This window comes from Zootoca vivipara, chromosome 3, assembly GCF_965207765.1.
Source record: "Zootoca vivipara chromosome 3, rZooViv2.hap1.1, whole genome shotgun sequence".
In the NCBI taxonomy this organism is placed as follows: Eukaryota; Metazoa; Chordata; class Lepidosauria; order Squamata; family Lacertidae; genus Zootoca; species Zootoca vivipara.
Genome location: NC_142586.1, coordinates 95,298,850 through 95,311,151, shown reverse-complemented (window position 1 = coordinate 95,311,151; position 12,302 = coordinate 95,298,850). Strand labels below are relative to the sequence as shown.

The following is a 12,302-nucleotide window of genomic DNA, read 5'->3' as shown; positions in this document are numbered from 1 at the left end:
CTAGCATCCTTGCATTCAACATAAGATTAGCCTCTGCAACTTCAATAGAACTAAGGTGGCGATTTTAAGAGGATTAGCCAAGTGGCTTAACTGCAATCCAAAAATTTGTGCAGCAATTCCATTTCTGAACAGGTAGCAGTAACTGCTCCTCATAACCAAAGAGCATAAAAGTTTGAAGTAGGCTAGAATTTACTCCAACACATGCCTTCACTACACAAAATGTGTTCCAGGTTATGAGAATTGACTGGTGGAGGAGTTCAAATGTCACAATAAACCATGGTTTATTGATAGGAAGAAGGCCCCAAAAGTCTCAAGCTCCTGCTGCTCCTCTGTATGGCCACAAGGAGGTCAGAAGCTTTCACTTCCGGTTTTGTTTTTGTTTTATTAGCTGCAATTGAGCATAATTCACCATTATATCCAAAACCTAAACGGTTGATAAACTATGGTTTGTTGAAACAAGCCTGCTTCATAACCCATAGTTTGAAGTTGATTTGTTTCAACCAAATCTTATTTAATTATTATGTTGTTTGGATGAACTGAACAGCTGCAATTGATCAAAAGTGAACGTGAAAGCTTCTGGTTTCTTTACAGCTGGATCTAAAAGCTCACTCATGTCACAATTAGCCAAGGTGTGCCACATCCTTCTTCAACCTGATACCCTCCTGGTGGTTTAGGACTAAAACTCATCACCCCTGGGCCACTGCCATGTTGGAGCAGAGGGGAGTTGCAGTTCAAAACATCTAGAAGGCACCAGGTTGAGATTGATTGATTTGAAGCAGCAGTTGCTTCATGAAGCAGCTGCCTGTATCGTGTTAAAAATAATGCATTTCAGCTGCACACTGGGTAAAATGGCTCATCATGAAATACATCAAATGAGAACATATTAATGTTTATAAACTGCTAAATTCTGTGGTTTTTTTAAAAAAGTAAAAAACATTATTTTAACTCAAAACTAGATGTAATCCAGACAATATTAACCCTTCCATTTCGGCAAGCCATAGATGACACTGCAATGACAAATATCAGTTGTTTCTAGTTCTGGCATAAATTTTCTTGAAAGAAAGGTGTTCTTAAAAAATTCTTAAACCTATACAACTGGGGAATGCACAAACTGAGATGCCTTTAAAAGGACTGGTAAATTTCTGTATTAAAAGTTATCCTTACAGTCATGTGGATATGCATATCTTTTACAAATCCTATTTTCAAAGCAGCCATTTTTCATTAGGCCCCCAGTACAACACAAAAACAGGGTTTGTTTTTTTAATCAACCAGTACTAGATATGTTTTAAGATGCTACTACTAATACTATGGAGTATAACCTACATGAAATAGGGTTCACTTTTTCATATATAAGGGGGGAAATTCCTCAAATAGTCTACCTTAAAAAAATAATTCTGCCAACTTTGGCTTCCTTTCTTTATGGTTTGTAAAACATTCACATTCACACACACAATAAGCAGAAAGGCTTCTTCCTGGATTTCTCTAACACATACTGATTTCCAAATGGAGAAATGGGTTGCTGAAGAACTCAATTTTAATTTTTAATCAAAAAAAAAGCAGCATCTTGGCAGAAATGTTGATACTGGTTCTCCAGAGTTGTTGAAGCATCGGTAAACTTTTCGGTGCAATTCAACTAAAAGTTAACACAAGCACATATTGTGTTGGGACGGCACAATTATATCCTTTCAAACAGGCAGCCTAGATTTAAGTATTGTGACCAGAACAGGGACTTCAACAATTACAATACTTTGCAACTTGTCTCTTTAATGGTAGTCTTCTCAAAATCAACCTGTGGTTGAATCCAGACTTCACTCAGCACAACTTTGGGAATTACAAAGACGATTCAAACTGTTTGTTAGGATCTTCCCCAAGCTTTACAGCAGACAAACACTCTGATTTAGTCCTCCTGGTTTTGTGTTGTGAAGAGTCAGTGGCTATTTCAGAGAAAGAAATAGAAACGGAAGGGGACTTGTCGGTCTTCTTTGCAGTAGTCTTTTCCGTAGTTCCACAACACTGCTTCGGAGCACACTGGGTTCTGCAGGGAAGTTCACATTTGGTTACAGCCTCTCCAATAGTAAACTCAGGCTGTATGGTTGTTGCGTGTATCCCTTCATTATGAAATACCTCTTTAATATCCTTTGCAATTTTCAGGTACGTTTCTGGGTCCTTAAATTTAATGTGAGCAGTGCCAATGATCTTGCTTCCTGCCAGCTGCCAAACATGCAAGTCATGGACAGCTTCAACTTCTTCCAGTTTGCGGAGTTTCGCATCTAAAGAACGAATATCAATTTGTTTCGGAACAGTTTGCAAAAGGATAAGGGCGGATTCTTTAAGAAGTGGGTAAGTTGTATAGAGCAGAATGCAAACCATTATGAGACACAATGCAGGATCTAAGTATAGAACCCAGCAGGGACCAGCTACAGGAATGTTCCATATCTGAGTTTCATTCAGTCTACTAGACAACTGAGTAATGTTTTCTGCACATTCGTCAGTGATACATGGGTTAATACAAGGCCCATCCTTAGGGCAAGGAGTCCAGTAAGCGTAAAATATTAAAGCATTCACCACAACAATAACTGAGCCCAGGGCATCTCCAAGAACATGAAGAAAAACTCCACGCATATTGAGTTGACCACTAGTATCTTCGTCCGCTTCTATGTCCAGAGAGGTGTCATTATCAATAGTCCCATTTGGCTGAAGTTCCATTTGATTCTCTTTTGCCCCATCACCTGCAAACACAAGAGCAACATTTTTACATGGATAGGAAGCCTTGTGGGGTGGGTTAACAGACTGCTAGCAATATTGGGGACAATATAATATTTGGAGGAGGGGAGTGTGCAGTAAGGAATGGGGAGAGAAATTTCATATTTTCCAAAAAAATAAAGCTCCAGTCTGCACAACAGGTACCATCAGTTGAAATATGCCACTACCATGAAATATCATGTCACGGATATGAAGCAGCTTATACATGCCTACATGTCCACAATGACATGGCAGAGAAGCTATGTCACTGCAATGGCAGGTGGTGTCTATCAAAAAAGAGTGGCATCTGTCAGGACCATATGAAGTCAAAAGCCAAACTTTGAATTTTATTGAAACAAACATGCACCCATCTTCCTTTACAAGTGTGCCCTCAATTCTGATTCAAATAAAAAAGACTGTCCCAGATATTAATAGTTTAGAGAAACCTCTCTGCAGCTTTTTGACACAGGCAATTGTTCTCACACTGGAATATCATACAAATGGGTTTGCCGATACAAACCACCCATTACATCAAAGGAGATTTTTCTTTTTGCGAACTGCAAAAAGTTTTTGAGATATTCACTCATGGATATCGACTGTGAGCAAAATTTTGCCTGGTGATTTCACCAATATAACCGGTAGAACTGGAAACCATCACAACTCCCACACTTGTTTCACCAGGTAAACTCCACCTATATAATGTACTTTACAAGTCCCAGAAGTAGCATCCTCAAGTGAGTTCAAGAGTTACGTTCACGCATACTAAAAAAAGAAGACAGCTTTTAAAAGTAGCAGAAAGTCAAGGTCTGCTAACAGGTATATGCTTAAGATATGAACTAAGCACACCGATACAACACTTTTAGGCTTCATGACCTGCAACTATAGGAACTATTCAATAAATCCTTCTTCCTGTTTTGCACTAAGCAATAAAGCTCAGTGAATACCGGTAAGCCAGTATATTGCCTAATTGTGATAGTCTTGCCCCGCCGGACCTAACATTTATCACCTCCAACTATTGCCAGACTAAGTTTATGCCCCACTAGTATTTTGCAAACTTACGTTCAACTTAAAATCCTTACTATACCTGGGGCAGGACATACAAGGTTTGCCATGCTTGGCATAACTTTTAAAAAATGTATTCAATTCCATTCACTTGCAGTTCAGTAAAGGAAATATAGCTGTGTAGTCTGTTGACAGCTAATCATCCTTCAACTGTATGGACTAGCTTCGGTGGAAAACTCTAGGCCACATACAGCCCTAGAGGAGCAACAGTGTCCTACCTAGGTGTCAATACTGAGGATGACTGGTGGGCTATAGAAATAAGACATTCACCCTATAGAGACAGAAAGAGAGAAGTTGGCCCACTTCTCTATGAAAGGGAACTTCGCCATACAACAACTTGGCCAGATCCTACCAGCTGTCATAATATGCTGCCTGACTATTATCCTATCACTGACTCCCTATTAAAACATGAAATAGAGGCCTAAAATAATTTACTGGCATAAACTAAAATTATATTAAATATAGCGTATTGCCATAGATTCCCATTTATTTCTACAGTATATAAGAAGTTCTTTCATCTGAGATGTTGCTAGGATCAATTATGAGTTCCAGTGGCCTGAAATTAAGAGATGACTTTTCAAATACATAGGGCCTTTATTTTCATTGTTTTACAAAAACCAAATTACTAATGATAAAAGCTTTAATGAAAACAGAATTAAACAAGAATACCAAATCAGAGCGAAGTAGTTCAGCTGACATAGCAACAAGCAACAATGTAAACATTTGTACCACTCCACTTTTATTTTGGTACGATCCCAGGAAATTATATCGGGCTGAATAGGTCTTTAATATTCTGACTACACTGATGGTTTTGCAATATTTCAAGTCTGTAGAAGAGCTGTAAGCAACACTTATAAACAGACACTGTATTCTGTAGGATCAGAAATAAAACAAACTGCTTTTTCATAAGGAATTTTACATCCCACATCCATAGTCATGATCACTGTCACCTATGGATATGCTTCCTATTGCAACTTGGTTCCATTTAAATACCTGGCAAAAGAGGAAGTGCTTCTAGTTACTGGAACCAATACGATCCAAAGGCTTTGGGCGTAGATCAGGAATGTCAGCAGAGTTCATTCTGCTCATCAGGAATGTTGGGAAGGCAGTTAACAGAAACTGTAGCTTCCTGTGAGCTTTGCTACTCTGTCCACTTTAATGCAACATGTTAACCCTTACATAGTGGGATGTGCAGATTTCCCCATGAGCCCAAACTGTGCTATAGGATATAAAGTTTCCTTCATCAAGCTGTAAAAGAAAGAAGGCTGGTTGTAGTACCTTAGTTGTCAGAACTGTTCTGGGAAGCCCAAGGGTTACTCAGTGGCAAGAACAGGGGTAAGCAACCTAAGGCCCGTGGGCCGGATGCAGCCCAGTTGCTTTCTCAATTCAGCCCATGGACGGTCCGGGAATTGGCGTGTTTTTACATGAGTAGAATGTGCCCTTTTATTTAAAATGCATCTCTTGGTTATTTGTGGGGCCTGCCTGGTGTTTTTACATGAGAATGTGTGCTTTTCTTTAAAATGCATCTCTGGGCTATTTGTGGGGCATAGGAATTCGTTCATCCCCCCCCCAAATATAGTCTGGCCCACCACATGGTCTGAGGGATGGTGGACCGGCCCAGAGCTGAAGAAGGTTGCTGACACCTGGGCAAGAACATTAACAGCAGTAACTTCCTCTGTAACAGCTTTCCCACCACTACTGTGCATGGTCACAGGAATTTATGGTTCCTAAAGTCATACTTTTCATTAAAGGGGGGTGAAAGGCATGCCTGCCCTGACTTACTTGCTTTATAATTTGCATCAGACTCCTCTGCAAGGTTCAAAGACAGACATGCTGGGTTGTCTCAGCAGACATCTTGGGAAGGGGGCTCTAAAGGTAAGAAATTTGAAAAGCACTGCTGTAGTTCCTTTCCTTGCATTCTGCGAAAGCTTAATGCCAACCAGCAAAGATTGTGAAATGTTGGTGGCTTTCATGTAGGGAATTCAAGGTACAGTACTTATTCTATAAAGTAAGGTGTGTTCCTGTTCTGTACAAAGGGCTCCTTCCATAAAACAGAACAGAATAACGAATGGGTGCTGCAGCAGCTTCTGTTAACTGCCTTCCCAACATTCCTGATGGGGAGAATGAGCTCCTTGACATTCCTTGATCTACACCCAAAGCCTTTGCATGGTATTGGTTTCCAGTAGCTAGAAGCACTTCCTCTTTTGCCAGGTCTTTAAATGCAACCAAGGAAGCATATTATGCCCCGATGACAACTATCACCACAACTATGAGATATGAAGTGTGCAATTCCTTATGAAAGGGCAGTTTCATTTTATCTTTGAACCTACAGAATGCAAATGTCTGTTTAGAAGTGTTGCTTACAAGCTCTTGTGCAGACTAGAAATATTGCCAGGCCATCAGTTTAGTTGGAATATTATGGAGGCTCGGACCGCTTCCGGGTACCGCTCATATTTGGGGGGATGCGTGAGAGAAGCCAGCCATCCCCGGGCAGAGGGGAGGCCTGCTCGCCCACCTCTCCCCCCCAGCTCACCTAGCTTCTCCAGGCTGACTCCATTGAAGCTGCCGAAATTGTCCACCAGGGTGTTGGTCTCCTCCTCTTTCTGCCGGTCTCCGAGAGGCTGCTCTGCCTTGCTCCGGCCTCGTTGGCCCCCTCCTCGTCCCCCGTGCGAATGCCCGTGGCCTCCTCCGCCACCGCCGTGCTGGTGGAAGAGGCAGAGCCCCAGGACGTTGACGAGGAGCCCTGCGGCGCCGACGCCGATGACCACCCAGGGCTGGCTGATCTCGTTGGGCTCGGTGAAGCGCTCGACGGCCTCGAGCAGGATGGTGAAGCAGAGCGCCGTCAGGAAGACGGCGTTGACCAGCGCGCCCATCACCTCGGCGCGCACCCAGCCGAAGGTGTTCTTCTTGGTGGCGCGGGTGCGCTCCGCGAAGCGCACGGCCACCAGCGCTACCACCAGCGCCATCACGTCCGACAGCATGTGGAAGGAGTCCGACAGCATGGCCAGCGAGTCCGTCACCCGGCTCACCGCCACCTCCACCACGAAGAACAGGAAGGTCAGCGCCAGCATGCACATCAGGCGCGCCCGGCGGCACCCATACCGGCGCCGGACCGGAGGCTCCGCGCCCATCCTCAGCCGAGACGGAGGAGACCCGGCAGGAACCAGGCGGCGCCCAGGAAGCCGCCGCTGTAGCCGAGGGAGGTGATGGAGCGGCAGCCGGCGGCTCTTCGACTGCGCCTCGGCCGCTTCAGGCTGTCGACGCCTCGGCTTCTTTGCTTCCGCTCTCCTCGGCCGCCGCCTCCGTCTGCCGCCGCGTTCGAATGAGGACCAGCAGGCAGCGGCACCGCCGTTCTTTGCAGACGGTTTGAAACTAAACTTTGCACCCGAACCCCCTCGCACTCCTTTCCACACGGAACCCCAGAGCCGCCCGCCGCGCGGGCCCGCCCACTCGGGGCCTCCTCATTGGCGACGGCTCCCGGCAACCACGCCGCCCGCCGTGAGGGCCCGCCCACCTAGCAGACTCGCTCATTGGCGGCGGCCCCGGCAACCGGGCGTGGATCGGTCACGCCTCCCCGCGAGCTGATTGGCACCGAAACGGCCTTGCGACCAGTCCCAACCGCCACGCCTATACGCGGCTTTGCGATTCGCCCGCCGAACCTTCGGCTTCGTCTGGAGGGGGCGGGGGCGCGGCCTCGGGGGGCGTGGCGCTGGTTTCGATTGGGGGGGACGCGGTCAGTCGCGGTGTACGGCAGCCTATCAGCCTTCGCTTTCCGCTCCTCGCTCCGTTCTGCCTCCGCCTCCGAAAGAGTCATTTTTTTCGGGACTGGTGCAAAACGTGGTTGCGCTGAAGGAACAGAAGAGCCTTCTTCCTCCTTCGCCCCTCCCACCCGCGCGCATCGCCCCGGTTTTCCACACGGCCCACCAGTGGAACGCGGCGGCATTTACCTCACAGCGGCTCTTTTACACCCGGCCCGAGCTTCCCCTTCCGCCTCGGCGATACTGACAGGTTGACCCTCCCGCTCTTGGCAACCGCGCCCGGACACGGGGCGAATGTGAGGAGGGCGCTGGGCATGTGTGAACCTGTCAGTGCGCACGCGATACACCGCACTCTTCCCCTTCGCAGCACCTAAGGGCAACGGTTCCCGAGTAGCGTTGTCCCTGTATGCGTCAAAAGCAATAACAATAGCAACAACACATTTCCATACATTTCTAGGCTCCCCTGCCTCGGGGGCGCCTACATATTACTTGCCTCATCATCGTCTTGCAATGTAGGTCGTGCCGGGGGGAAAAACAAGAGTGGCCCAAGATCGCCCAAAGAGTCTTGTGGCACCTTATGTAACAATAGATCTTGTTCGCCCTTTAGGGTGGCTACAAAACACTCGTGTTATTTAACCAGCTCACAGCTTCTCCACAACATCCAAGTAAGTGAGCAAGATTCGCCCACACCATAAGGGATATGGCAGGATCGACGGGCAAACCATCCCTATTCTAGGTCATATTTATGGCTTTGGGACCTTACAAAAGATGTTTGCTTGTGTTCTCCTGTGCTCAGGTCTCCCTAGATAGCAGCCTGCCCAAAGCATTGAGGGTCCTGCTTTTCTTCTCTTGGTAGATATCCAAATCCTCCAAATAACAAACAGATGCCAAAGCTACTAAGAATCCCAAATGCACACACATTTCCATGTTGTCGCCTCTCCTGGCAAAGCAATGCGTGTCTCCTAGCCGTATGGACACCACCTACCGCACCTACTGGAGTTGAAATGTATTAATATTGGCTTGCATTGTACGCACAGTCAATGCCCATCCATCTCTGCCCAGCTTGCTTTATGATGCACAAGTGGTTCATGACATCCAGGTTTTGACAATACAGGCACTAAAACAAATACACCAGCCCTCCCATCTCAAGTCTAACAGGCCCTGATGAGGTACCCCATCTTGTTGTGACAGCCATAAATTCTTCCTCTGAAACATGTTTGTGAAGGTCTGGAAATCCTATATTCAGCACAGAGCTACTGGTATCTGTAAAGTGTCCATGAATCTGGTAGGACTTGCAGATTTCACCGCCACCGCTTATAGTTTAGGTATTAAACTGATTGATTCAGTCACCATTCAGGTTACCACCCTGCTCTGAAAAACCTAGGTTTTACAATAATGCTAGAATTTAATCAACCAGTCAGTCAACCATTTTTATCTTAACCATAAGTCTCACCAGAAATAAAACCATCCCCAGCAGAAGGCTGTTACTGGAATTTGGCCCTTGGGATGTGTAATTCTGCCTGGGGGCTTGTGATGCCCAGAAAAGGCATTTGTTTTCCTTTTGGGGTATCTCCTCTGGAAGGCACAAGGGATGCTGTTATGGGTGAAATCTTATTTGGTCATATTTGTTGTTTTAACGAAAGCCAGGCACCACAGCTGACATAACACCTAATATAGCTTTATGCTATATTAGCTCACCACTGTTGGCATTGCTGCAGTATGCTTTCAAGAATCGCCAATACTTTATAATTTTCATTTTATTACTACTTCCTTTCTTTCATAACTTTAGAGGTAACTTTCATGAATTTGGGGGTTTGTGAAGGATTGACAACCGGCAATTGTTTAGTGATCTGTGGTTCCTCCACAAGAGGGATGTCTTGAGAATCTATTTCAGCATAGCCAATAATCAAATTCCAAAATTAACTGCCTGTTTACACTGCCAGTGCTTCAACGTCTTGCATCATTTCATTTTAAGGATATTAAAAGTTGCCTGTTTCCCAAATGCCGTTTTTCTCAGACAGTCTCGGTAGATTAAATCTCCTCGGTGAATAGTCCACACTTGAATTGTGGCAGTTAATTCCAAGGTCATCTGGCAGTGGAACCCACTGATTCAGTTATTCCAACCATTATTTTGATACAGTAATGGAATGTCCCTCAAACCAACTTTTTCAATTACTATTCCAAAAAGCAGCAGTTGAGAAGAGACATTGCAATGGCTAGAACTATTAGAGCAGTTTACTCTTGAATAGTCCAATGTATCTTAATGAGAGGATAAATTGTTTGGAGACTGCTGCAGTAGGGCTTCCCTTTGTGATTCTTAGCCAACTGCTCTGGGATATTTCTTGCTACTGAGGCTGCTATCTACCAGTACTGTATGGAGAAACACAATTGCTTGTGGTTACTTTAAATTAAAGGACACACTAGCTAATTCTATCTTCCGCTGCTTTGATTGTGTTGCCTATTTTGAATCAAAATGTCAAGATTTTACACTTGGAGCCAGCGAGATGTGACTGTTGTAAAGTTTTGGTTTGGCTGTGGTTACTTCAGGTTCAAACATGCTGCTGAAAGCCTCTTCGTAAATACAAAGTGACAAATTTTATGATTGTTTTGCTACTGAGTAAGCACTTGCTAGAAGTGTGCACTTGTTAATCCAACCTTCCAGCCAAATGTACCCAAACAATCTTTTTTTAAAAAAACAACAACATAGGTTCACATAAAAATATATAACATTCTTACATGTGCATCATGTGCAATTGCTGATGCTGTTATTCTGCAGTTAAACATGTGTATCCTGCTCCTTTGCCAAGGAATTAAGTTCCACCATATCATCAGATGTTAATTTAATTCATTTGGTAAGTTGTGGATTTTCAATGAAATTGATTTCTTTTAAGGCTGTAATACTTTGGATAATTACAAATAATTACAGATGATTATGAATTTCAAAGGATGGCTGTGTTTTGGTTTGCGTACTGTTTTGGAAAGTGTGAATTTGATAGATTTGGCTTTTAAATGCATAATGAATCAGATCTTTACTCCATCCCTACTTAGAGTAGAACCACTGAAATCAATGGGATTAAGCCAGTTGTGTCCATTGATTTCAATATGCCCAATCCAAGTATGATTCAGTCAGGTACAACAACCAAGTAGCACTACTTTCCAGTAACTATAAATAATGTTTGGTCATGATGTCAACATACCTTGGGTCAAAGCAATAGGACTTTTTAGTCCAAAGGCTTCTGGTTAACTTGTAAAGGTGTGATCTAGGTTATAGAGGTGGCCAGTTCCATATTCTACAACTCTATGAAAGGCTGGTTCTCAAAAGTTTGAAATTGCCATCTAAAATTTGCAATCTGAAATATTGTTTCCAGTACTGTATTGCCCAAATGAGGGAAAAATGCAGCCTATTTATACACAGATATGAAAAGGCATGATCGCCGAAGAATTGATGCTTTTGAATTATGGTGCTGGAGGAGACTCTTGAGAGTCCCATGGACTGCAAGAAGATCAAACCTATCCATTCTTAAGGAAATCAGCCCTGAGTGCTCCCTGGAAGGACAGATCGTGAAGCTGAGGCTCCAATACTTTGGCCACCTCATGAGAAGAGAAGAATCCTTGGAAAAGACCCTGATGTTGGGAAAGATTGAGGGCACTAGGAGAAGGGGACGACAGAGGACAAGATGGTTGGACAGTGTTCTCGAAGCTACGAACATGAGTTTGACCAAACTGCGGGAGGCAGTGCAAGACAGGAGTGCCTGGCGTGCTATGGTCCATGGGGTCACGAAGAGTCGGACACGACTAAACGACTAAACAACAACAACATGAAAAGGCAACCTACTTCCCAATGCATTTCTAGGCATTGTCAACCACTTTTCCTCATAATGATGTTCATTTCCATTTTAAGGGATGCAGTCTTCTCCAGTTTAATAGCACATGGAAGCTACAGCTATCCATTAACAGTATATGGATTTATCCGTTTAGCAGTACATGTCTACCCAGATGTTAAATTACATACATCCACTGCGCTCAGTGGGGCTTACTCCCGGGTGAGCATTACAGAATTACAGTATCAATGCATCAAGACAAAAAAAAGTATCATACTGCTGTACAGCTTCTCCCTTGAACTCCACCTGTATCAAGTTATGGGACAACACATAATCAGTGAGTTGCCGACTGCAGTGTCATATTTCTTCAGCAGTATCCACCCACTACGTCTTCAGTACGAGTTAATAAGCCAGTGTATTACCCAATTATGGAAATGAATGGCAAATTAGTCAAAACATCTGGCTCCTTACAAATCCTTTCTCTGCTGGGGATTGTGAAGGTGGTGGTGGGGAGAACATTTATTAAGAAGAGGAACAGAGTACTGTGTAGTTGAATTACTCTGGGAGGCCAGTAAAAGAAGAGGAAGAATGAAGGAGGGCTGACTCATGATTACTGCTCCTTACTAACTAAAGTATTTCACTGGGGATTTAATACAGAAGGTTTTTCTGTTTTCTCTGCAGACCTCAGCAAGGCTTGTTTGCCCCTCACCACCCATAAAAGTGAGCTCCACATGATATATTTTGCTGTTCCTTAGTTTGATTCTTTTTTCTAAAAGGGGGAATAAGCTCAATTGTTGTTGTTAAGTTGTTTAGTCATTTAGTAAACAAGTTATATTTAGCTAGTTACTTTTATTTAAAGCAGGGCTTCCCAAATTGGTCTGTAGACCACCAAATGTCATTGAGCTTCATTTAGTTGATC

At 44.1% G+C, this 12,302-nt stretch overlaps 1 protein-coding gene across 1 annotated transcript; it reads right to left on the bottom strand.

The window, feature by feature from the left end:
* Nucleotides 1-1,516: 1,516 nt before the first annotated feature.
* Nucleotides 1,517-7,112, bottom strand: SLC30A1 (solute carrier family 30 member 1). Its single transcript, XM_035111277.3, has 2 exons — nt 6,338-7,112; nt 1,517-2,729 (listed from the first exon to the last, which is right to left on the bottom strand). Exons 1-2 carry the CDS (start codon nt 6,933-6,935, stop codon nt 1,831-1,833), a joined length of 1,497 nt encoding a protein of 498 aa, XP_034967168.3. The 5' UTR covers nt 6,936-7,112; the 3' UTR covers nt 1,517-1,830.
* Between the last annotated feature and the right edge of the window lie 5,190 nt (nt 7,113-12,302).

Coding starts and splice junctions, on each gene's coding strand:
- SLC30A1 (XM_035111277.3), bottom strand. CDS start 6,935: ATGGGCGCGGAGCCTCCGGTCCGGCGCCGGTATGGGTGCCGCCGGGCG. Junction 2,730..6,337: donor AGTCAGCCTGGAGAAGCTAG/GTGAGCTGGGGG, acceptor TTGTGTTTGCAG/GTGATGGGGCAAAAGAGAAT.